Source organism: Megalops cyprinoides, chromosome 10, assembly GCF_013368585.1.
Source record: "Megalops cyprinoides isolate fMegCyp1 chromosome 10, fMegCyp1.pri, whole genome shotgun sequence".
NCBI lineage: Eukaryota > Metazoa > Chordata > Actinopteri > Elopiformes > Megalopidae > Megalops > Megalops cyprinoides.
The window spans coordinates 33,432,240-33,459,616 of NC_050592.1; the positions used below are offsets into that span (position 1 = coordinate 33,432,240).

Here is a 27,377-nt window from a genome sequence, read left to right on the forward strand (position 1 = left end):
GAGGATCTTTTATGTTATTTTATGACTACAATATAATAGAAAATACAAAGAGGAGGTCAAAAAAGTGCCCTACACAATAAAGGGATAACAGCAACCGATCGAATCAGCTAGAAACACTAAAAGAACACATTAAGGAAACAGAAAAAAATACTTACAAGACAGTAAAACCATGCATGGTTGGAAGCTCACAGAATAAAAAAATCCATGGAACACAATGTGGCTGAGGTGTAAATTATACAGTGAGTTCATGGATTATGGAAATCAGGACAGGATGTGACCCAGATTCTTTTTGGAATTATCTTGAAAAGAAGAAGAGCTAGGGAAAGCAATATATTCCTTGTTTCAAGCCTTGAATGTAAAACACATACTGAATGCACCATTTGCAATTAAGTCCATTATGTTTGCAAATTTAAAACCACAAATAAAATAAATGTATGTAGCACATGGACATTTTAATGAATGATGTGGGTGACAGATTAGGGCTTCTGATGGTGATGTGTGTTCGCCTAAAGCACAGAGGAAACATTTCTAAATAAGTAAAGCTCACCATTCCTTCAGTTTCTACAGTTCCAAAACACAGGGGGCAGCATCTTCAAAAGTTAAAAAAAAAAAAAAAACAGTTTGGATTCAACCAAAGAAGAAATGTGAAGAGCTGTCACTTATATGAAATGGGGTTCCAAGATGAACATTAGTGGTTCAAGTAGTAAGCATGATGGAGGGTTGCAGTCACCCTACAAAAGCGGGGAGTCCTGGCAGAAGAAGACCATTTCTGAGAGGCTGATGGGGACATTAGAGAGAACAGGTTTTTCACCTTGACTGCAGAAGGTGTGTCTTAGAGGGAACTAAGAATACATTTCCTAGAGGGCACTGAGAAACCGGCTATTAGAACACATTTCCCAGACGGCACCAAGAAACAGTCTGAATGGGTTTGCCAGAGGGCACTTAGAAACCATTTCCAGGAGGGCAATGGGAATGCAGTTCCCAGAGGGCACCGAGAAGGTGGCCAGTGATTGGCTGAGGTGTTCACGGACAGACCAGCAGAGACTAGCAGACCCTGCGCTGCATGGCACTGCCCCAGCTCCGTCTAGTCGGAGAGGGAAGGGGAGCGCAGGGAGCGACCGCTGGCCGGGCTGTTGGTAGCACCATGGCCGTCCCTGTCCTTGTCCTTGTCCTTGTCCTTGCTGTCATGCTTGTGCTTGTGCTTGTGTTTGTGCTTATGCTTCTTCTTCTTTTTCTTGTGCTCGTGATGGTGGTGGTGGTGGTGGTGGTGCTCGCTGTGCTTCGAGGAGGAATTGGTCTCTTTGCTGAATACTGGGAGGGGCGTGGCCGGCATGGACAGAATGGCCTGCTCCATGGATGGTGGCTCTTTACCTGAGCGAGGTTACAGAGAGGGGGTGAGGTTGGTACTCAAAATTCCATTGAGAAAACGCCACTCATATTGGATGGGCAGACAGACTATTTAGACAATTAAGCTACATATATATTTTTTTTTTGCATAATGCTTGACTGTGTTTCATTATAAAAACACATTTTGACTTGCCACATTTGTTACTGGATCTTGATTTTGTCACTTAAAGTTAGGAAGGTGAAAAAAACAACTTCATACAAACTACATTATGCACTGCATTCATGGCTAATCAGCACATCTAATGAACAAGGTTCAAACTCAAGTCAAACATACACTTTCCATGGGTTTTTAAATACATTTTAAGGATAACTGTAAGACGTTTGGGCAAGGATTACTTTCAGTGCTGCAATGGACAGTTGGATAAATGCAAGCGCCAGTGAATTTGCCAGTATGTTAGCAATTTCAGTGCACTGTCATTTCACAGTAAATAACAACACGTTCATGAATTGACAAATGGGTCCATTTTGCTTGTGGTAAATGGAAAACAAACTACATTTCTTTTGTGTTTGACCACTTATCCATGACATTTAAATGATGGAAGCATATGTGACGACTTTCTGTGTCTCTTCCATGAACTCCCAGGCTGAAAATAATATCAAGGACTTTGCAGTAGTGGGTAACCCACAGATATTAAGGTCAATATTGGTCTCCTTCCCACCTGGTGTGGACGGCCTCTCTAGCATGTTGAGGTGATGATATATGAAGGCCTGGCTGTCATGCACAGTGTCCATGTCGATATCCTCCTCCTCTTGGGGATTGAACTGCAAACAGAGATAACAACCAGCAGCTCAATTTCACAGGAACATTAGCTGAAAGCATGCAAAATATTTCACTGACCATAACATCTTGACCACAGTTGACACAGGAGTGCCACGAATGATTTCAAACAAAGCTCACTGCTGAGTACTGGGGATGGTAAGATTCACTGATTCGCATCAGTGCACCGGCATAAAAGTTCACTATGTGATTGCCCCGATTAAAAAAGTGTGCACCGGATACAATTTGGGATGAACTCGGGATGCATCGTTTCTAACATCTTTGCATCGGTAAAATTTGATTTATTTTTATATTATTATTAGTAGAAGCCCTATGCCTTTATGAGAAATGTGACCAATAATTTTATATTTAGATTGATTCCTCCTCTCTCTGTTTCTCAAGCATGCTCTCATCTCCACTGCTGTCAGTGGCCAATTCTCATCAAGTCTCTTGGCCAAGTCTTGCGCGAGTTGGAGGTGTGTCCGGGCGAGTCACAGATTATCATGGAGTAGGAAGAGCTACATGTGCCACCTAATTGCTACAAATCAAATGTTTGATTCTTCGGATTTTTCAAGAGAGACGGACAATTTGACAAGACGCATGCAATTTGCAAAATATGTCGTGCCACTATAAAGTACAACAGGCAACACGACTCGATCAAAAAGAAACAGCATAAATTGGATTCTTACTGAGTTGCAGTACTAGAGAAACAAATATGTGAAGTAAAAATATCACTTTTTTAGTTTATTTATTATTTGCTGTCTACAAAAAAATCAAACTATCTGTACCATACTGAATTGCATAGCATCATATTCTTTTGCATTGCATCGTGTTGAAATCATGTGGAATCACACTGCATCACAACAGGGGTGAATCATATTTTATCGCATTAGTACTTCCTTCATATGTATCTTTAATGTATCAGATTGTTGGCAATGCATGGAGATGTGTATCACATCGACCTCAGTGATGGAGATGCACATCCCTACTGAGTACGCTAGAAACTTGCTTTTGGCCACTGAGTCATGTTGTCGAAATGCAAACGCATCAGATGACAGACAAATGTCGCCATCAGAAATCACTGGTGGTGCGTGTCCTTGCTGCCTACTTGGGCTCCTTCGTAAAATCACTCACATTATGACTTATGAGCCAGACCCTGAAAACCAACAGGAACTGGAAGTTCATCACCTGGCATTTTGCTTATTTTTCTTCACAAAAACTATTCCCAATCCATCATTCCCACTTAGAACTGCCAGCGCCATTCCATCAGACTGACTAGCTTACATCTTTCTGTTTAAAAATGGATGAGGTTCCATACTGAAGAGAAGAAGGACTACCAGCACTAACTGGTAACATGCCTTCATTCATATGGCATCAGCTAAACCACAACATACATGAGACTGCTGACTTAGTCCTGAGGTGTGCATCTACAGCTGGACCTTAAAGCTGTATGTGCTTTTGGGTGAGTCAATCCAGCAGGGGCAGCCTTACTTTGATTGCTCTCTCCTGGCCCCTCCATTCCCCCCACCCAGCACTACCTGTCCCGGCTCTGGTGGTGACCCCAGGGGCGTCTCTGCCTTCCTCTTCAGGCCCTGTGGGGGCAGAGCTGCAGCACTTGTAGGCGGTTCCATGGCCATGTGCTCCTCCTCCATCTGCAAAGTACAAGCTCCCTTTTCAGAACAATGCCCCTTGACCCACCTCCTGCTTGCTGCCCTACGTAATTTGAGCTCCGGGGTTATGCAACGTCTCTAAATGTACAGCCCCATTGGCATTTTCTGTTGTTCCTTATGAGTAATTTCTGGCTCGTACCTTTTACGGCCACTAATGGCACCATCATTTTTAATTGATTCAGGCCAGAGCAGTGTGGAGTCGTGGTTTAGGTTAGGAACAGAATGTACCAGCTTAATGCGCCACTCTTCGCAAAGATATGTGCTCTCCAACACTGTTCCAGCAACACCCCTACAGCCTCAAAGAGTCCCTGCAAAGACTTTACATGTGGGCACCGTCAGCAGCACTGCCGAAGCGTGCCAGACTCAAAGGCACCTCGGGTGACTCGGAGAAACTGAACACAAGGGATGGCGTTTGCACAAAGTGCGTAAGAAACAACACAGGGGCCATTCTCTTGGTGTGTTATTAGCGGGTCCTACTAAATTTCACTGGGGCTCATTTTCGAACGTTACCCTAACATGAACTTGAAGTGCTAACGCACACATGCACATTAGCCTGAGGCCTGCCATGGCTTTTGGAGGCTCTGCTGTGCATCCCCAGGATCGGGCTACTCACGCTGCTGGGGAAGGCGGCAGCTGGGGCATGGAAGTTTGTGCCGGCACCCGGCTCCGTGGCCCCAGAGCCTGCCATCTCGGGCTTGATGGTGGGGTTGAGCACGGCCTTCTTCTCCTTGAGGTTGAGCACCAGGCCCAGCTCGGGCAGCGGCAGGCAGGAAGGCCGTGTCAGGCCAAACAGCGTGTAGTACAGGTTGACTGCGTCGCACCGCAGCCGCCAGTCATGGGATGTGCCTGCACGATTGTACACAGTGAGCTCCATCAGGACGGTCACATGGGGAATTTGGATCATTTACCTTACCTTGGTTTTACAGAGGAGCTTGTCCTGTGCGCGTGTAGTTATGGCATGGCAAATGAAGGTTATCCACAAATTAATGATTGTTATCCTGGAATGGACGTACACCCACCAGGTAAGTGAGAGCAGTGTAGTATGGAAGTAGCTTTTACAGCACTTTACCCTCACCATGACAGAGAGGGCATCTTCTGTTCAAATAATGTCATTTGCATATTATTTAAAAGTACAACTTTTCAAATCTCTCATATATCTTCCTATATATCCTATTTATATCTTTATATATCATTCTTAATCCTTCATATGCTTCAAATATCATTCTTCATGAGTTGAGTCTATAGCTATAACGTTCCATCAGAATCATAACATGATAACATGTAAGGGAAGGAAACAGAGATACGTCTGTGAAACATTTTCTCTGTAACCCACTCCCCATAATTTCGACAGGGAAGGACTGAACAAAGGGTTAATAAGAGTGAGCACACAGCAATGACAAGTGCAATGGACAGGCATGTGCCTCCCTGCCCTGGCATGTGGCTCCTGCCTTCCCAAACCCTCACTTACCTATTGTTTAAAAAGGCTTCGTTGGAGGTATGCCGCTAACGCAACATAACCGCCATAAAACAGCAGTAAGTTTTATTAACATGAAGCTGAAAAATAGACACTGCCCAGGTTTAGCTTATTACAAGGAGCTGCGCTGCTTGCTTCAAATACATGAATTTCAAAGCTTGAGGACTTGTGTAAGGAAAAGAAACAACAGAGCATTATCTTTGGGCTTTAAACCTGGACTGCTGCGAGATGAATTGAATTTTTCTGGCAGGGTGAGGTGCAATGAGGCTGCCACAGAAGTCTAAAGGAACACATATTAAAATTTACACTGCAGTGAGAAAGAAAACAGCCACCACTGTGGAGAGGCCTGTGGCGGTCCCTCGTGGGAATCTTTCAAACCGTGCTAACCACTGTGAAAGAAAGGGCCTTCTCGCTCAAGACATGCGTGTCGCATAATCAGAAGCAGGCCGTGAGCTGCCGTTGCTCCCTCACCCCTGTACAGGGTAATGTTTACAGGTTTTCCCTCATCGCAGAGGATATTGAGGGCAGCTGGAGGAGGCCAGAAAGAAATGAAAACAAGAGGGCAGACGCGCTACTATGAGCGAAAATCAACTTTCCAGCCTCAGGCGTACATATCAGTTCAGTTTGCTTCCACAGGGGATTGGGGGGGTGAATAAAGCACATGAATAAGATTCTGTCAACAGTTTAGTAAAAGATAAGTTTCACCATATGAGGGTAGTCTCACTGCAGCTGCTTGCTTTGGTTAGCCTTAAATATTAGCTGTGTTTATTACAACAAGCCTCTTTCTTAGGCTTCCGCTTCACACCATCTTGTGTGCGTGTGAAGTAGGTAGGGTGTGACTCTGCAGGCTTCTGCAACGCACCTGAATTCATCAGCTTCCACAGCTGGTCCACCAAAGCTTCATTGCAGAGGGATGACTCGGCGGCTTTGGTGAAAGGCGGATTCTTGCTCAGCATGCTTAGGATCTTGTGTCTGAAAAAGAAAATGCAAATATTTAGGATTTAAGAAGCAGGCTTAAAAAAACCAAAACCACTTTTGTCTTTTGCCATAAATTTTCAACACGCACACAAAACACATATTAACTGAAGTAACATGTTTTCACACTTAAGATGCAAAATGAAATAGACATTTAACAGTATTATTTGGGACTTTATGTGTCAGTTTTACCTGACAAAAAGCAGAAGACTTGGCCGTAACTGGAATTAATCAGCAATGTTTTGCTTGTTAACTCTGTTCTCCATAGCATCAGAGCATGTAAAACCTGAAACCGTGGCCTTAACAGCACTCTTTAGACATATACAGTAAGTCAGTTTTTGTTATGTTTCATACAACCAAGTGCATTTCAATGTTAATGTTAATGGCTTGGCCATAAAGAGTGGCGTTTAAGCCAGAGGCTTTTCTGCGCCGGACATACAGGAACACAGGGCTCTTCCTTGGCCCAAGCCATTCTGGAGGTTACCTCTCCCCTCCCCAGTGAGCGGTTTTAACGATATTTCCCTGCGAGCTGGCAGCACTGACGTGGAGACTGACCTGATGTAGTGCGCTGGGTCGTTCTGGACCATGTTGAGGAGCCACTGCAGCTCTCCGGAACTCCTGTCAACTGCCAATAAACAGCACGTTAAAGACCCCGCGGCAGGGCACAAAGGCTCCTTTCACACCTCCGGCCCGGCACGAGCGCCGTGGGCACCGCTAACGAGGACCGAGCCAGCTACGCAGTGGAGGTGCTTAAAAAGCCTGACCCTGAGGCGTACAGGGACTCTGCATTCTGGGATAGGAGAAAACGCTCATCTTCATGTGAAAGGTACAGTTCAGATTGAGGGAAGTGTGAAATAAACAGTGTGGAGCATGCTGCTTTGGTCTGGAGTGTGCTATCCCAGTCATGGCCTCCTTTGTGTCCCTTATGGAGTGAATCCCAGTGTTCTGAATCAAGGACAGTACATTATGAATTACTTTCCTATTCACAAACCTTTTCACTCAATGGTGTTTGCACAGAGCTCAAGAAATGATGGTAGGCAGTTTACACGAGCTCTAAGGTCAGCCTTAAGTGCAGTCTGAGAGCACTACCATTCAGCCCCTGTCTGTATTACCAGGCTCCCAAACCAACATTTACCTGCAATGGTTAATTTTTGCTGGATGCTGTGCTATCACATCTGAATACCATAGATGGGCAACAGTGTTGTGTAGTGATAAAGATAAAGCCTCATAACCCAAAGGCTGTCGGTTCATCATCTTCAGATGTGGGCTGAAGACACACCTCTTCAGGCTCTACCTGGACTGACACCCTTGCCATTTTGACCTGGTAAATCTAAGATTCTTGGCTTGTACTTGTAGCTCTCTCTCTTACCTTGTATTTGCAGCACGTTTTTGCCTAGGTCGTATAGCAGCACTTTATTGTCCCAGTGACTGTATTTGATATTAGATTAATTTTTGGAGTGGGCCTGTAGGTCTAACCATGAATGGATCTGCACCAAGCTGAATGAGTGAACACACTGACACACTATCTGTCATGTGATGACAGATAGTGTGGGACAGTAGACACCGGTGCCTAAAATGGAGCGCAGCTGTATTTTAGAGGTAAATTAAAAACTGAAACATCAAGAGCTCTCTGAAAGACTGACCTCACATCGGCTGGCCTCTGATCCAACCCTCCAAATAAATTAAAAAGCACAACTTAACAAGCGGCTCTAATTAAAGATTCAAGTTAAATACTTCTCAGAATTTTTTTAGTAAGGCACCGTGACTCACTCCTATAATGTGTTTTTGTTGCTATTGTTTATTGTAAAAGAAATGGAGTAAACGTGATTCGTTAGGTCAGGACTGACAACACCGAGTTACCTGTGTGACTTATGTTTTCCACATAAAATGCAATTAGCATTTCTTTCTCTCCAACCCAGGAACTAGTCCCAGTCAAGCATCCTTGGAGGTCTGCAATAAAACCCCTTAATTTCACGTTGACAGTCTGCTTTATAAATGAGCCCAGCAAACATGAAGTCATTGAACAGAATGAATGTTCTCATTTGAATATGGAGTTACGCACCTGTGGGTTTGTGCTAAAGAAGTTAAGAGTCCACACAGACCCTTATTCTTCCACATTCAGTTACATCACATTTCTGTTCCTATTTAATCAGGTGTATGAATAAATTCTGAGGGCACTGTGTGTGTGTGTGTTTATACGAATGTGCTGAAATACATTAATATGTTTGTCCTCCCGTTTCAAAAAGGCATCTTTTTAAAATCATTTTATCATTTTTACAATTAAGTACTTACTGCTGTTCTGACTCAGTCTTGTACTGCAACTAGAACAGTTTGGACTATTCAATACCACACTTGTCAACAACCATTGCTTACAAAGAAAATGGAGAACTGCTTTAATTTCTTTGATTCAATACCGAATGAACTGATTACTACATTGCAATGCTTCTTTACAAAATGTAAGTCCAAATATAGAAATGCAAAACATTAAAACTGACAAGTTTCCTGAAAGGAAGGGGTCTTTCTAGTTATCCTTTCAACACCTGTACATGTGGGTATTAGCTAGCTGGTAAGACAACAAGACAATTTCAGATCCTGGATGAGCCTTTCAGCCACACAAAACAGGCACCAGGACACAAGCAGAAAACAGGAGTGTAGTGGGTCTGTACCTCGTGTGTAGTCCACCACGGCCTCCAGTGCGGCGATGCGCACGTCCACGAAGTGGCCGTATTCTGCGTAGGACTTGAACAGCGATGGGTCGCTGGGGATGTGGCCATTCTTCTGAAGCATGCGAATGGCCCTCAAACAACTGGGTGTGGTAAGTGAAATGTGCGCGCACACACAGACAAAACAGGCCCAACGGACATTAAATGAAGGTCATTTGTCATAGGTGCATCTGCCTCCTATCAAACTTTTGTTGGAAACAAAAATGGTAAATATGTCAAACTTCAGGCCACTCATAATTGGGATATTATATACAGACATTTCACGGACATGGATGAACACTGTCATTTGCTCTGTGCTAAAACTGAGCTGTGGGCTGCGTGTGCAAGTCTTCTTCGTGGCACATTTTCTCATTTCAAAGAGGATTTAAAACGATGGATGATCTTCCAAAATACTGAACCAACCTCAGTTGCGACATGAGTTGCCATTTCGCTCACGCGCTGCACAGAGACCCGCGCCCCTCACCTGACGGTGATGGTGTTCCTGTAGCTGGGCAGCAGCTTCTCCATGTTGAGGAAGCGCGTAATCTCCTCCAGGATGAGCCGCACATCGGCGCTCAGGTTGTCCACTGTGCGCACCTCGTTGCTGATGTTAATGGCTGGGGTCAGCGAGTTGGTGAGCGCGTCGATCAGCTCAGCGCGGTAGTAATTGTCTGAGAACTTCCAGGGGGGACGCGGTAGGAGGGGATTAGAGGAATTAGCACATACTTCGGCTCTTCTTCACTATTTTCCCTCCCTCTGCACCCCCACCACTGCTACCTTTATGGCATGCTGGCTGTGAACACCAGCGACAGTTACAGAACCTGTTACACAAGACCCCGCAGAAAAGAGAGATCAGGTGCGACTCCTGGCCGCCTCACACAGGACTGATTACCAAGAGCTCGCCAAGCGATTCATGGCAGCTGTTGCTGCCGTGGCCTCGCACTCATGACCCCCGACCTCCTTACCTTGTTCTTCCTGTTGTCATTGTACTTGATGAGGTCCAGGATGAAGTTCAGGACCTCTTTGGGGCACAGGTTCTGCACATCACGAAGCAAGGCCATAGCAACAGGCATGGTCTACAGAGACAAAAAAAGGTCCATCAAAGGTGTGTCATGATCAGAACACAATCGCTTTTAAAATGCCAAACTGGCATTGATTTACTTAGCTCAGAAAGCACAAAGTTACATGAAGCTGTAGTTCTTAGTCATGATTTTCGTGTAGTTCACACTTCAGATTTATCACATAATATTGTAATAAATATTAACATTGGTGTATCTGCAAACCCTAAAACAGTTAACATATTGTTAATCTTCATTTACTACTGTCCCAGTGAATATGGACAATTATGTTAATCCCAAATCATTTTTGCATACGTGACTTAATTGTGTCTATTGTGTTAAACACTGCAGAAACATTTTCACTGAGGCCTGTGAGCAAAAATATGAACGAGTTAAGCTGTGGAGCCTCTGAAGCTGAAAAACACACATCCCCTGAGCGTGCCTTTTAAACGTTGGTCTGACGGGGATCACCTACCTTCTGCAGGAAGTAGCTCTGGAAGTTGATGAAGTTGTTGGTCTTGACGATGTTGGGGCAGCTCTTGCAGCAGAACATGCGGGTGAACAGGGACTTCATGGCAGGGGGCCCCGTCCAAGTGCTCACCATGGAGTTTGCAATCTGCAGCACGGTAAATAATAACAATTAGAAACTTGACTAAAAACAAAACGCCTTGAAAGGGAATAGGGCAGCAGTATACCACAGTGGTAAGTACCATCTCTAAGGAATACAGAACCTAAAATTAACCAACTTGGTTCTGCAGTAGGCCACCACTGTATCCTTGGGCAAAGTTCTTAACCTAAATGGCCCCAGAAAGTGTTTATAAATTAGCTGCTCAAGGGCAATGGATATAGGGTTCAGCTAACCCTTTTCCTTGGGATATACTTTTAAATAATGCTTATGTTTTAGAAAAAAGATGTGTAAAAAATTTTAATTAAATCAAAATTTAATTTAATTTAAAAAATAATTTCAGGTTACAACCATGACAAAGGGTGCAAACTACAGCATAACACACTCACAACAGCCTGAGGGGGCTTCATTTAAATTACATTATTCTCATTTTAGCAGATGCTCTTATCCAGAGCAACCTATATAGGAAACAATTTTTTACATGTTAACCATTTATACAGCTGGATATTTGCTGAGGTAATTGTGGGTTAAGTACCTTGCCCAAGAGTACAGCAGCAGTGCCCCAGGGGGCATTTGAACTGGCAACCTTTTAGTTATGAGTCCTACTCATTACCACTATGCTACATGCTGCCCTTAAGAAACGTTAAGTAACGTGATTAAGAAACATTTTCACTTCCAGGTCACTGCACAATCCAGTCTGTACCCTCTGTGCCATCACCCTGCACCACTGCAGGATTTCACAGTGCCAGCGACTGCTGCATCTCATTGGTCTTGCAGAGAGCTGCCTCTGTGCCATTGGTTCTTTACAGGGGGGAGGAGCCCAGCTGCTAAATGCAGCCTGGGGCTCATGGGAATAAAGTCTGAAAACAGTATGTATCTGAAAGCATCGAATTTAGATACCGTCCCTGGGCGTCCACCTATGCGGCTTGAGGTCAGAACGAAACAGGATACGTTGTTTGATGCTGGCTGAAACATCAGCAACCCTCCTCAAAGCATGGTGAAATTAAAACCCCAGGCCTGCCGGCGTCCAGCATGGCACTTTTACCGGCTCCATGTGATTTCATCATGCGGCGGACGATGGGGGGGGCCTGGCTGCCTCGTTCATCACACAGAGGGGTGGAGGTCGCTCATTAGCGGGCCGGCAGTCCCCTGCGCGCTCGTTAGGGGAGGCAGCCTATGCTCCAGCAGGAAATTGGGGGATTTGTGGTAATCAGGCTGCAAGCATGGCAGGCAGGATGTTGTTGTTGGGAGGGTAAGTGGAGGGCTGAACGGTGCAGGCTGTTCGCCCCCTGCCCTCAGGCCTTTCCAGCTGTTCTCCTTCCATACCCACAGTAAAGACTGTGTTCGCTGAGCTGCCTGACCCCACATCCACTACATCCACTCCATAACTACAGTAAAGGCTGATCGCTGAACTGCCTGTTCCCAGGACAGCTGTAACCATTCCATAACCACACTGCAGATTGTGTTTACTGAACCAACTGACCCTAGAACAGCCACATCAATCAGGTGCCACATGTTATATGCTAAAAACAAATGGTTTGCAAAAGATGAGGTTGTACGATCTAACCATTTTCACTATAAACTCACACAGCCTCCAACTGTAGTTAACAATAGCATTAGAAATATGCATAACCTTGTGGCATACATGCCCTCTAACACACAAACACACCCTTAATAACAGTAAAAAATGCCACCATTAGTTTCTCAACTGTAGTTTTTTTTTCAGAAGGTCAAATTCAAACAGGAGTTTGAACAGAATGTTCTCCAGCTTGTTCAAAACGTAGTTCACTGGATTGTAAATGTTCGGCCACCTAGGATCAGTGTAATCTGCTAAAAAACTGTTGTGAACCTGAGAGCATCACGGTATGCTCCTAAGGACTCCTAAGGCATCTAAACACACAAAATGAAAGAAACAGCCTGAAAGGCAGTGGGCTACTATAACTCACTCACTCTCTTCTCATTTGAACCTGTTTTTTTGTTAGTAGAGTATCTTTCCTTCAAGCTTTTGGGACTAATTAGTTAATGAAATCTATGCGATTAAACTGAAAATACTTTGACATACTTCGATCAAAAAACACACATCCCCTGAGTATCCATATAAGCAAACTCTGAGAGGATAGGTTAGAGTTGGGGTAGGGATGGGGATGAGGGCTGAGGGGTGGTCGTGGATAGAATTCTGGAGTGGAGGTTAGATTTAGGGTTAGGGTTCAGGAAGCAGATTAGATTTAGGATTGGGGGGGTAGCATTCAGGAATGGAGTTAGGGTTAGGGTTCGGGATGGAGCGTTGCTATTCCTGACCTTAGCCAGACAGAAGCAGGCCTGCATGCGCACTTTGTAGAAGCACTGCTCCTGCTCCAGAATGTCGGTGAGAGCCAGGCGTGAGGCGGGCGTGGGGAATTTCTCCAGGGCAGAAATGGCCTCCTCCTGGGCCACCACGTCCCTCTCATAGCGCAGCTGGTACTGCCACATGAAGTCCGCCTGCTCGAACTCCACCTTCCGCAGGATGGACATGTCTGGGTCAATCCGGATCCACAGCAGTGGGGAGTCAGCACTGGCCACACAGAGAAACCTCAGTGTCAGTTTATTTAATCAGGCCCACTTGGTGCTTAATCCTTTTAAAATACAGAATTGAGATGCAGACGGGGGATTGTTTTCATACAAATCCACTGGGTGCTCAATCCATTTAGGATATTACTGAGATATAAACCTGTAACTGCTTTATTATAGATGTCAGCCCTACTGGGTACTAAATCCCTTTAAGATACATTATTGAGATGCAGACTTGGCATTGCTTTAAAACATACATCAATTCCACTGGGCACTTAATCCCTTTAGGATACATTACTTAGATGTACACTTAGGATTGCTTTGTCAAACTAAATCCAAGTGTGCCCTGCGCACACTGAATAAGGACAGTACAAAGACTGCACTGATACGAACAGGAATGACGTACTGAAAGTGGCTGTTTAAACAGCGGTAAACTGCAGGGCGAGGAGGTGTCTGGGGAGCTGTGCTTGATTCTCACCGTACAATCCGCGTTGCTCGCCCTATCTTAGCCTGACCACACCTGGCCCTGTTCCTGCCTCTACTGCCCTGTGCTCTGTGAAAAAACAAGCCTTTAACATCAGCCTATCAGCCTCTGCGTCACACAGCCTCACTCGGAGCGGCAGGTCTATGCCGGCCCGAATGGTGTGCGAACTGCAGTAACTCTTACTCCATGGCGGAGAGGTCCATGTCCACCTCCTCTCCGTTCATCAAGGGGATCTTCTTCTTCTTGTTTCTGAAGAAGGAAACAAAAAATTGTTAACTACAGCCCAATTATGTCAATAGTAATGTAATGAAAACCCAGAGACATTAAAGAAATTAAAGAAATTATTAAATTATTAAGAAATTAAAATTGAAATCAAACAAATGCAACTGAATAATCCGCGTTTAATCTGCTGTGATGGCAGAAGCAAGGTAACTGTGAACACTGAGAAAATGTGTAATAATTTGTGGGGGCCCAGTGCACTCCTTGGCTTTATTCATTTCCACTCAAAAAAGTCACAGATACAGGTTAACAGTTAAGGCCTCCAGGGAAATGTCTGACAATTCGAGCATAAAACTGATATTGAAGACACCACAAAAGGCATCCTATTTAAAACAGGAAGTAAGTTACCGTCTGCTCTTTGAGTGACATGGGATGTCATGCTTGAGGCTGTTCTCCTCAATCTGTAAAGTGTGGTTGAAGGATCCATCAAGCTCCTGGACTGTAACTTTAATGGGGCCCTACGAACGCAGACACAGACAGAGTTTAGCAATTCAGCATTTGGACACTCCACACACCACAGGCCTTGTTCTGGCTCGTGGAGGCACACGAGACTCACCACGTATTTCTGAGTCCCGGACGATGTGTAATCCTGTCGGATTTCCAGCTCTAGGACATTTCGTTTCCTGTTGAATGCAAAGCTGCCAAAAAACTTGACCACCCCGCTCTGGTCTCTGAGGTCTAGGAGTCAAGGCAAAACAGTGGCACCTGCAACACCCAGCGCTGGCTCGTTCCAAGGGCTCGCTTGGCAAGCGCACAGGCATAGCAATATGAGGCATGTGCAATACAACAACACTGACTAAAACAATCTCATTTTATTTTGACTAAGGACGCTTGGATCAGGCTGAGAAAACCCTTATGGCTCAAACCGCCGCTGGAAACAGAATGAAGCAGTGAAAGCCTGTTTTGGCTACAAGGACCCCAGGCTGATGCTGCAGCCTGATTGGCTGGTGAGAGGATACACCCACTGCTTGATCAGAGGCCCGATGTCCTTGCCCGACACGTTGGAGATGGACTTGAGAAAGCCGGAGGTGGACACCAGCATCTGGCTCCACATGTGGGACTGGTACTTCTGAGAGGAGGCTGTGCTGGCCAGGCTTAGCAGCTTGTTGAACACCTTCGGGATAAGCACAGGCATTTTACAGTCTGTACAGTCTAAACCAGTTGGTTTACAGTCTGTGACATCTTACAGCTTGCAGTCTAAACCAGGCAGTTAACAGTAGCTACAGTTAATAGTCTAAATCAGGTGGTCAACAGTCTGTACAGTCTTATAGGCTACATTCTCAACCAGACAGTTTACAGTCCATACAGTCTAAACGTTTTCAGATTAGAAATTCATTTCTGTTAGCTGAAATTTCACTAGAAGTCCAGTTGAGCACTAATGATTCACTCAAAAATCTGCTTGTATAATTTTCATCTAAAAATCCTCTGTTGGTTCAAAGGAGCCACCAGGACTTCTTACATGCATGTGTGTATTCTAACCAGTACACTCCAATTACAAACAGTACTAATATGTCAAACTGAGCAGCTGTAGAATTGTTCACTCATGTGCTTGGGCCATGGCTCTATGCAAATTAATGCACATTCCTTTAACATGGAAGAGACAGTCACTGCACCCATTTAACTGTCATTTTGCTGGGCGGACGCATTCATCCCAGCAACAAATGGAGAGCAGTAACAGCAGTAACAGCAATCCCTAAACAGGAATCCGCACCCAGGTCTAGAGATCGCTGCCCTACATTTTGATCCGCAATGCTGCAGCGTCAAACCCGCATGGCCCCAGGCTCTGAATCACTCACCTGTAACATGAACTCCATGCTGATCCTGTTCTCAATCAGCCTCATGACCAGGTGAGCCTTGCACTGGAACATCTTGTAGTACTCCCAGGAGAGCGTGTGGGGGTGCTTGATGGAGAAGTGTAGATGGGGGGTGGGGCTGAAACAGAAAGAGAGAGCCTGTACCTCGACCTCACCCTACAACCGCACTACCACCAGACCAACAGATTCAGCCCAAACGCGCAACCAGCCCAGCTGATGACAGCCAACGTCCAGATATGAATGCAAATAAGTACATTTGGTAAATAACTCTCAGAAACCACTACAGGAGGGGTGTGATTTAAATGACAAACGCTGTAAATATTGCCAGCTGTACTAGGGTAGCATGAATCGCTCAATTCAGTTCCCCCCCACAACTGCACAAGTTGGAAACTTTCTCAAAAATGTACTTAATTAAACTAGAAACATGTTCTTCAATATAACTATTCAAACTAAAATTTGAACATGATGTCAAAGCTTGTACGATTTTTTTACTGTATGTTTTTGGATGGATCAGTGCCAGCACAGACTAATCAGAGCACTTAATACTTTATGTAAGCTTAAAATGCTAAGTCGTACATATTCATAAAATTGAACATAGGTGAGCATCTATGCTTTAACCCTGTGTTCGCTGCTTTCATGTCACAGTGGATCAGATGGTGTGTGGGGAACACACAATCATTCTTGTAGTTTCTGTGGTGTGAATTATAATTATATTATATATACTACACTATTATATTATATTACATCTGTGTGAACTGCACAATGCTAGGCTTACCAAATAGGATAAGGCATTTGGTCAAGAATAAGAAACCTACTGGAAAGTTCTGTAAGGAGAAATATACTTTGTCTATTCATATAATGTGCAACTGGGCCTGAAAGGTCCAGATGCTTCACTTTAGTGTCAAGCCTTTCTACATGCACAATTTTCCCTTCTTCTATATCATACAACACTGTAATCTGCTTTGTTGAGACCCATCTGACTTGGATGATGTGATATATTTTTTTAAATTTTTAACTCAAGGGCCTGACATATTGTTCCACAGCACAGGAGATGTGGGATATTCTCCAGAAATGGACATGCAGAGCACTTACTTGTCCTTCTCTTTGCCGCCACAGAAGGTGGGATGTAGCAGAACACCCCCTGTCTTCAGCTCATACTCGACTATCTTGTCCAGTTCCTGCAGACCAATCAGATTGCAGATGGAAGGTAACGTCTCCCCCTCATTTTTACTAAATAAACAGCCTGATGCTGATATATTCCTGTGGCGACGTACCTCTTTGATCCAGTGGCGGTACTCGTTCACGCCAAACGTCTTCTTCAGGTACAGGCCATAAATGTACCCCGATATCCCCTTCAGCACCCACTCATCTGACCTAAGGCACAAGGAGAGGGCAGGACTGATGTCTATCAAGCACGACCACTAACACAGGCAAGGAACTTGAAGCATAAAGATGTCAGCATTTAAGAGAACAATACATTAACAATACATCTGCCTAGGCAAAATGGACTTCACATCCAGGTGTTCCAAGCAATTGTGAATCACCATCTCTTTAAATTAATCTAGTATGCCACCATATCAAATGCTTAAGTTAAGATATATGAAGTGCACCCTGAACATTCAGCTCATAAACACAGAATATCAACTTAAGACATCGCTCCGAGCTTTTGATGTTACCACCATGACATCACGAACTTGCTGTATAATGACTAATTTCGTGTCATTAATTCTACGTGTTTCTAGAACACAAAGAATTGTATGTGATAAATGTAGCCTGCCAAATAAACTGACAAATGAAACCAGGCAGACTGACTAATCTGGAGCAGCCTGAATGGTAATTGTAGAATCATCACAAATCCCCAATGAAATCACTAGTTATGACAAATTTATAACGCATAGCATCTTGCAAACAGGTGAAATAACAAGGAATCAAATGGAACTGCTGCACAGTTCTAGTGAAGGGCAACATGTTGCCACACAAAAGGATTTCATCCAAGGATCTGAAAGCACTTGTTCACCACAAACGAGCAATAGCCATCTGGGTGGCCGACATTTAGCACCAGCATTACACACATCAAATAAACTGAGGAGATGAGCAGAAGTCAGATGTTGGGTACGATTATGTAACCATACTGACATCACTTGACTGAAAACCCCAGTGGTACTGGCTGAGTTATCTGCCTACCCTTTAGAGTTTCTCCAGATTCTCTCTCTTTACCATAAGGAGTCCATAAAACAGTTGTAAAATCCTGTCTGAAAGACAGCACCTCTTGCAACACAGTGTCCCTGTCACAGTACTTTTAAGATTAGGTCTGAAGGGAAGAGCACTCCAGTTAGGACCAGTCATGCTTGGCTGCTGTGGTTTAGCAGAGAACAGCTGTAGCATGCTAGGCTGCAAGAACGTCTTTAAAGATGCTCACTTTCTATGCACCAAAGCATGTGGCAAAGAACCAGCCCAGGTGAGCGCTTCTCTAACGCTGAATCAATGTGACATTTATGCAATAAAAGGAGCAAGGGCACAAATGTCTGGCACAGTGCTTTAAGGGGGGGGGTTAAAAAAAAGCACAAAGTCCATTGTTCATTTTTCCTTTCAAGTCTTCCTGCTCGCTGGCCACCAGCATGCCTGCTGAACACTTTACACACAAAGAAAGTGCTCACATGAGTTTTGCACTTTGGCTGTAATAAACAGGGGTAATACAGACTCATAAAAGTGCTTTTACTAGCTGAACATGAGCTCAGCTTCTCGAGGCTGTCTTCAATTACAGGCTTGAACAGAATTAAGCCACACAATTAATTGTAAACAGGTGACCAGTTTCCATATCAAAGAGGAAGCTGTTCAGTTTTCCAACTGAGGCTTATACAACACAAATAAATGAGTAATTCAAGCTTCCACATCTGATTTAGTTTTAAACACTCAAAAGACAGGGGGTCTATTGTTTGCTGCGATCAAACATTTGGACATCTCTTGTGAAATTTCAGCATCTCACACCAGTGATAGCCAAAGGGGCCCCACACTCCTAGAGACTAGATGCCAGGAACTAATGCAAATCCATCATGCCCATAGGTATAGACCCAGTGTCTGCTCCTCTTATTTACACAGAGTTCTGTATTATAGTAACTAGACAGGCAAAGTCTGATGGGAAATCTGAATCCAACTTTCATGCTCCAAAATGACATTTGAAATGTACTTCAATGTTTTTAAGTTGTACTTCATTGAAGTACATTTGAAATGTACTTCAATGTTTTTAAGTTTTAAGTTTTACAGTCCACTGTAATGTTGGTGTGGGTGAATAAGAAAAAAGTTATGTTAAGTTTTAACGGGGTATGAGTAGTGTTGTTTGTCAGGGTAATAGTCTAAACAGTGAAGATATGATAGCTAATGGTTATTGGGTTTTGGAGCATAATCAGCATGTTACTATACTAGTGCTGAATGTGACAGCAGCAGTACCAGATAGTGCTAGACAAGCATCTGATACAAGTTACCCTCATTTTATATTGCTATATCCAAGGACAGCATCATTATCTGACACACACTATATTAACATAAATACATAATAATATAAATATAAATACTGACCTAAGAACTGAGTGGCAGTTCATCAAATAATAATGGAAGATGTCTCTGTGTGCCTGAGTGCGTAAAAAATGTGACAAACCCAAAGCAAATTCCACAAATTCGTTCAACTGATTAACCAACTAGCTGGCAACTTTTTCAATCCAAATCAGGATTGTACACAAGTTAAATATTGTAATACTGTGAATTTAGTGCGAGTATATCTGCTCCAATGACAAAAATGGAAGCATTTGCCCACTGTGCCCAATGTGTTTTTCCATTTGATTTGCATAAAAGCATAAGACAATACAAATGATATTACATATTCCTGACCATTCAGAAATCTGCACAAAGCATATGACAAAATAGCACATCCATCTGTAAAGCGGGAGGAGTATAAAGTTATTTATATTTTTGAGAGAAAACAGATTAGAAATGAAGATATGTAAATGGTGGATGTATTTAAATATATAAACTCAATACATATCCTTAACAGATCCTTTTAATCAGGGCAACTCACAGTATATTACACTTCCAGTACTAAAGCATTGCACCGTGTAAAATTTCAAACTTGGACCTTTAATTTCAGGGGCCTAACAAACACCGCATACTGCTAGCCCAAACACATCACTGCTAAATTTCATATAACGCTGAGGGCAAAACACATTAACACCATGCAAAAAAAGAGCGAGAATCTGGAAAACTGCCCAAACTCTCCAACCTCTATGGCTGCACCGTGATTCCTCTCGTCTGAGGTCCCAAAATCTTGCTCAAGCTGGTTCAGACTACGGCTAAAATTACTCACCAGGACATTCGGGATATGAAGCAGCCAAAAAACTGCTGGGCCAAGGCTTGAGCTAAGCAGCGTCGAGTCAGGGGAGTCTGGTCTATAATCATGGCACTGTGCAGGAGATTTGTGCTGCAAGTGGGGGAGGAGGAGAAAAAAAAAACAAGCATTGAGTTTCACAGGTTTGAAAACAGGGTCATGATAATTAAGAGAGAAAGCAGCAAAAAAACAGGTCTGAAATGGGTGAGGACACATGGTCCAGGCTCCCTGGCGGGGCTGCTCCTCATCTCAAAAGGGCATTGGACATTTAGTGCTGCTACAGCTGGCTTGAGAACTCCCATAATGCATTGGTTCCTGCATGGCATTCTGTGGACTCTTGTGCTGTGGAGTGAACTGTGGCAAACTTTTTGTGCTCTTTTTTAACTGAAATTCATAAACTGCATGGGTCATAGCACTAGTTGTCAATTATTCAAACTTGGTTGTGATGTCCCATTATTTTTGGATTCTGTCTGAAAGAAGTCTTCCCTTTCCATGCTGGAATCACGTGACTTCTAGCCAGAGTGCTGGTCCTACAGTAGAACGTTCTGTTCATTTTCATTTAGGCCAATGTTTCAAAATGCTTTGTCTTCTCTAAGCTCCATTAAGAGAAGTATCCACTAAGATATAAATAAATTCTGGATCTTCCATGCTTTTATCCACATGCTTGCTTTGCAAGGACCTTTAAATTATGACCAACGCTGCAATTAGGGCTGCAACTAATGACTACTTTAATAGTCGAATAATCTATCGATTATTGAAACGAATAATCGACTATTCGGATTATGAACTGCACAATTACTCACTGGCTTTTTTTTTAAATCAGCTTTTAAATTTAGCTTGAGGTTGTTTTAGGCATACGCTAACTAACAATGAAGACAATAAAGATGAGAACTTCTTTCAAAAATACATCTTTTAATGAATGGTTACTAGGACTAATTCTACTAAGTGAGGGCAGTTGCTTGCTGGGGAGTACAAGTCTTCTTCCTTTGAAGAAAGCCATCCATGGTAGCATTACAAGATCCAACAAACCTATAACTCGTTCGAATTAATGCTCGGTTGGGGATACAGGTTGGTAGGTTGGCTAGAGGTGTGTTTGTCCCATAGCTCATCAGTGACCCCTGCTGACCCCTCAATCAGGACTCCGTGGTCTGCCTGTATAAAGCTGCGTACAAAGCGTTCTCCTCCATCTCATGTCTACTCCAGCTTAGCATGGGGACTGCAGTATGAAAAGAAGCAGCAGTTGACATCACATGTTTCAGAGGAGGGCAGGTGTTTGTGTGCACTATCCCAGATTGCCTGGTGGGGGTTGGAGCTGTACGGTGGCTCCTATGAGACTGTGGAGCTTTGCAAAATGAAAGAATTATCAAAAATCATTGGGCATTCCAAATTCCATTTCAAAGATCCTTCTAAGGGTTTATTTTAAGCTTCTTAAAGCACAAAAGCCACTCACTATACTTGAATTTACACACACGTTTTGAGGTTTCTAAGAGAAGAGAAAGACCCCTGAAACCTATTTAATTTATCCAAAGTTGTCTTCAAAACCTAAATTAAGATGTAACATACCTGAATGCAAATTGTGAAATGTTATCGAGGATTTGTGATCATATATCAGTAGTGGCATATCAAGAACAGTTTAAAATTCATATACACAAAATGAAGGCAAATAAAAACAGCACTCATATTCAGCTGAATGGCATATTTCACTCAAACAGAATAAGAGTCCTAACTGCTGGGTTGTCATTGCTCTTTCAAGAGAGCATTGGGAGAAATTAAGAAGCTCAAGATAAATGCTGCTCCCAGCTGTGTTCTTTATAAGGATCAACATCTGAAGCGCACATAAAAAAAAAATACCGTGACCACCACAAAACGCAAGAAAACTGCCAAATACCAGCAATTAGCTTTACAAAGACATGGCAGCTGCCAGTGTTCTTTCAAGCGAATTGCCAATTTGCCATTGGCCACAAGGACTAAGAACAGTATTGATGTTCACAAACATTTGGCAATAATTTCCCACTGAACATCAATGCTTGCTGACCTGAAATCCCTCATACATAAAACTGCAACAGTCCATACCAAAATGAAAATGCCAAAATGAATAAAACATGGCAAGCGTGAATGAATCAGCTCCATTGGGTCCTTCTAAAGGTCTCTACTGCTTTAGTTATCCTTTATTGTGGTGGGATGCAATTATGCAATAATTCTCTATTGTAACAATCCCCCATGACTATTAACAGTGAACTTTTAAAATTAAAGCTTATTAAAAATTAAATACTGTGTTCTTACTCTGTATTCCACATTATGGGAAACATCAGTGAAAACGGGTCAGAAAGAGGAGTTAAGTACCTGAAAATGCTCATGGAGGCGTAGGAGGACACCTGCACATAGGCCTCGTCCACAAACACGGTCTTGAAGCAGGAGTACGGGTAGCGGCAGGTAAGGATCTCCTCGTAGAACTCAAAGATCTCATGGAGGTAGGACATGGAGTGCTTCAGCAAGGGCAGGAGCTGAGGCAAACAGAAGTGTGTGACCTGGGGAAAGAAAAACATACCGTCAGGATACCTGAGAACCAGCCGCAAGAAAAACTTTACATACACAGAAATCTTAACAAAACTAGCTCTGAAAGACACTGAATTTGTTTCATTCAGAAAACGCCATGTTAATAACTGAAATTTTAAAAACACCTCGAGGCACTAATAGGTTTCTTTTCATATGTGAAAGGGATGCCAGGTGTGGGTTGAGCTGCATCCCTATGCAGTGCATGTCTCCCTCTGCTGGTCAGAACTGAATAGGAATATGCTTTGTATGCCATGACCTTTTGATGACCTGTACTGCATTGTAAGAGTTGTGTTTCACCAAAAAGCAAATGCTCTATTTCCCCTATCACTGTAAAGCCTGTTCTTCATTTCATGCTGTAACACCACGCAAACCAAGCCCATGTGAAACAAATCCTTCTTTTATTCATGCTCACATACAGTACCTCGTGCATGTAGGGGTCCACCAGGATCTCAAAGGGCCCCACAGCCAGGGAGATGTTGGGGGCCGCAGTGGGGATAGGCAGCACGTAGTGGAAGGTCTTCTTCCGCATGTCATGCGTGTAGACGGTCTCCACCAGGTCGCCACAGGACACGGCCACCATAGCGGCATCCACTGTGAACTCCAGCTTCCAGGTGCACAGCTCCGAGTATGAGTCCACACAGGGGAACCAGAACCTGCGATGGGACAGGGTTGTCATCATCTTCATCATCATCATTACTGCCGCAGTCATCTTCACTACTGTTATCCCTATCATCCTTGAGGGTCTCTCCGTAAATTTTGAGCATGATGGTGCCCCACATATGTGTCATCTATACATCCAGTTCTTATTATGACCAGACAAGGATGACATTTTGGATTCTAGATGACGCCCTGAGAGCATCCTGCCCAATGATGAGCCTCATTTGGCTGCTTTATCGAACACATTTTAGTTAAAAACATCTGAAGGGCTACTCGGGTACCGCTCCATAGTTATTTACAGAGTTGCCATTTATGCATTCAAGCTCGTCACCACTGCAATGACAATCGCTGACCATTGGAGCAGTTAAATGGTGTGCTCAAGCAGTCAAAGCAAAGGAATGCATCACTATGGTTTCATGCCCGAATCTGTTCACAAGTATCATAACTGCCCCCTTTGATTCACTGTAGACAGCTTGTTATAAACAAAACTGGCTTGTAAGCACTTTGGATAGAAGGCATTTAAAGTGAAAGCAGGAATCAACAAAGAATGTGAGCAGCCTCCACTTCCACAACAGCACTGTACGTTTCCGAAGGGGCTCATACTATCAGGAAGTGACTTTGCGCTCCGGGGAAAAGAGCGTGCGGTCACTGCTGTCGGACACCCGTGTACCGTGTGGAGTTCTGGTATCCAAATGAAAAGACGTGGGCCCCTCTCTCCGCCATGCTGCCCTCCTCATCAGGCACCACGAAGTGGAGGCCTCCTTTGGGCTGGTCCAGTGAGAACTCGATGTATACCTTTAGTACCTTCATTTCTGAGGACAGAGGCCTTAAGGTCAGATAAAGTGCTCCTCTGCTTTGGAGACATTTCCTGAGAATGGCACGCTTTACATTTAGGCAAGCAGAACAGAACAGAACCAAGCCAAGCAGAAGTGGCTTGAGTACCATTCTGGCTCCTGACAGCCCACTCCCACCTCAGTTAAAATAAAGGCAAAAACACTTTTTCAAGCACTGAGAGTGGGGTCCGTTTACCCCTGTATATCAGACGGACAATAATTAAATGCAACATGGAGAAGCAACAGGTTGTCCATGGAGGGAACTGTCTGCAGCATCTATCCAGTGTAACATGAGAGAGGTCTGCCCCTCATCACACAACTAAATTCTAATGACCAACGTTGTTACCAGTTGAGCTAAAGGTAATTTGTCTCCAGCTGCACAGGCAACAATGCTAGCTAACTACGTCTCAAGGAGTAATGTCACAGGTTCTGCTACCTGCTACATGACCGGCTTTACGCGGGACTCACACAAGCTACTGATTTCAGCTCTGCTACACAAGCATGACCTATATGATCCTTACCGTCTCCTTGCTTCCATAGCTCTGATGGAACTTTGATGCACAGCTCTCCGTTCCCGGAGTCTGGGTCCACGGCACTCACCGCTGCAGTGTAGGCGCTGGAAAAGTAGTTCAGGTTCCTCCTGGAGAGGAGGAGACAAATATACCACATGGTCAGCCAAACAGTGCCCAGTGCTCACTCAAAGTAATCGCTTATTTTCTTCTCTCACTGCAATCCAGATAGGACCCAGTGGTGTTTACTTGAAGAATGTCACTTGAAAATATTAAAATAACATTTTAACATAATATGAGTGCTGGAATTATGGAACTCACCTTCAAGCAACAGGGAGCATATTACTTTTTCAAAGCTAGGCACATAAAATGATTACTCTAAGATGCAACAAACTTCATTAAAATACAACAAGGCCTTGTCTTCCACTGTGATATCTATGTATTTTAGCCACTGATGTTCAATCATTTTTGACAGCAATTAAAAGACTTGCTGTGAGAGAGACTGAGGTCTATGGATCAAGTTCAGTTGGTACATTCAGACCCTAAGGAATATGGTATGTTAGCAGTAGTTAGATATGTAAGGAATAACCCAGTGTCAGCGTGTGAAAGAACACTCACTGTTTGGACTCATGGTGGCAGACTTCTAGGGTTGGGTCATTGTAAATGAAGGGGGCCTCCAGGTCGTTCACTCGAACCCTGTATATTCTGCATTGCTTGCTGTTGAGCTTGATGCGATTTAGGTTCACAACCGTCGGGAAAATAGTCAACTCCACATATCCCTGTCAAGCAAGAGAAAACGGTCATATGCCTTATGGAATCGTGTATTTCAAACAATGAACAGACAACGCTCACAAAATCAATCTGCTTTAAGAAACCACCAACGCCAAGACATTTGCGAAATGGAAAAAAGAAATAGTTGAATAGGTATGTCTACAGTACTTACAATCACAGATTTTCTCTGAAAGTTTATGTTGTTGATGCAGACCACCTGATGGGTTGTAAATAAAAAAGTGAGAGATTTGTTGTTAAACTAACAGATACGTCGAAAGGTGAACACTTCACTTCGAATGCCCGAGCACAAAAATTCTATTACTACCTATCTTTATCTGCAAGTAGAACAGCCCCCTGTGCTCAGTGGTCAAAAAGCACGATGTGTTATAATGCAGGCACCAAGCTGGCAAAACATTAAATCATCATAATACAGCAGTCGTTATGACACACGCCAGCCCGTAGCTTGACGTTACATGCTTATTAGCTATCTGGCTAACTTGTCTACAGATGGAACAGACCGCGCCGGGTTATCAATGAAAGCATAACCAGATGCACTAGCTAGGTAGCTCGTAAGTCAACTAGACTTGTCTTGTCAACTTGAGTACCCCCTGCCCTGCATGTTTTAGATCTCTCCATGCTCAGCGCACACAGCTGATTCAGCTGTGTTGGAGCAGGGAGAGATGTACATGCAGGGCAGAGGTACTCCAGGAGAGGGTTGAGAAACAGTGAACTAGACTACAGGAGTAACGTTAGCTCACTATACTTATTGTAGCTAGCTGCTTAAATGGAAGTAATTAGCTCGTTAGCAAGCAAGTTGATAACAGCAACAGATAGCACAATTAGCTATTAACACAGAATAATCTCGAAGAATCAACAGGGGATATTAAAAGAAGTTGAATGGATACTTATAATTTGTACGGTCGAGGGCTTTCAAATCCCTTGTCCTTCTTCCTATTCATCTTGACATTCCCATACGCGCACCGATATCCTGCGGAATTCGCACTTTCTCCACCGACTTCTGCGGTTTCGGGGTATTTAAATACGACGATGCTTTTAATGACCCGATTTCTACATTCCACAGATTCTATCTAAATATCTAACCGGCTAGCTACTTCATGTTAACTAATGCGATCGCTGGCTACCACGCATCTAGCTGCCGTTTGCTAGGTAGCTTGCTGTTCCCGACAAGCTTCGCATTTCATCAAACTTAAATTCCAAATGAGTATTATTGTTGGTTAGCTACAGTACTAGCCAGCGCTCACAATCTACTAGGTCGTCATATCAGCTAGAAGTCAACCTTAGCCACTTTCTCAAAGCAAATAACTAACAATGCATGTGCAATCAGCACTGCAGCCATACATTATAAAACTGCCTTGTGCATAGTCAAACGTGTACTGTGAGTAGGTTTCCACTGTATTTGTGCCTCTCCTTTCCCTTCAATTGCTCACAGCAAGATGCTCCATCCGCCATAATGATCAGCCATTTTGTATCTAACCTTCGACCTCCCGCGCAAACGGAAGTTAAGGTGGGCGAACTAATAAAAACGTCTCTTTACGTCAATATAAATGTTTTCCTCGTATTGTCGAGTTTCATTCAAAACTAAATTCTCAAGAATTTCCGAAAAACGATTTTAATATTGTCAAAATGAATCCATAATTTCGTTTTAGTTGTCCTTTGACGGAACAAAAGTAGTGATTTAGCGCTCACCAGTTTATAATTGAATACAATGCCATAACTGAGTCTTCTTAAACCTTGACTTGATAATCCTGTTGTTATCGCTATTCATTAAACTTTTGATCACGCAGCTATCAGTGTTATCATCGTTATAGCCCCCACTGACACTAGGTGGCAGTATACAACTTATGTATACAAGAGTAGACA

At 43.5% G+C, this 27,377-nt stretch overlaps 1 protein-coding gene across 1 annotated transcript; it reads right to left on the bottom strand.

The window, feature by feature from the left end:
• Positions 1-26,966, bottom strand: taf2 (TAF2 RNA polymerase II, TATA box binding protein (TBP)-associated factor). Its single transcript, XM_036537988.1, has 26 exons — positions 26,406-26,966; positions 25,669-25,723; positions 25,344-25,504; positions 24,738-24,856; positions 24,054-24,195; positions 23,148-23,379; positions 22,514-22,698; positions 20,150-20,263; positions 17,067-17,166; positions 16,885-16,970; positions 15,775-15,910; positions 14,938-15,092; positions 14,535-14,649; positions 14,327-14,436; positions 13,883-13,948; positions 12,967-13,219; positions 10,519-10,659; positions 9,951-10,061; positions 9,470-9,663; positions 8,950-9,089; positions 6,839-6,908; positions 6,171-6,280; positions 4,448-4,680; positions 3,703-3,816; positions 2,067-2,169; positions 1-1,371 (listed from the first exon to the last, which is right to left on the bottom strand). The coding sequence occupies exons 1-26, from the start codon at positions 26,453-26,455 to the stop codon at positions 1,085-1,087; spliced, it is 3,582 nt and encodes a 1,193-aa protein (XP_036393881.1). The 5' UTR covers positions 26,456-26,966; the 3' UTR covers positions 1-1,084.
• Positions 26,967-27,377: the final 411 nt, after the last annotated feature.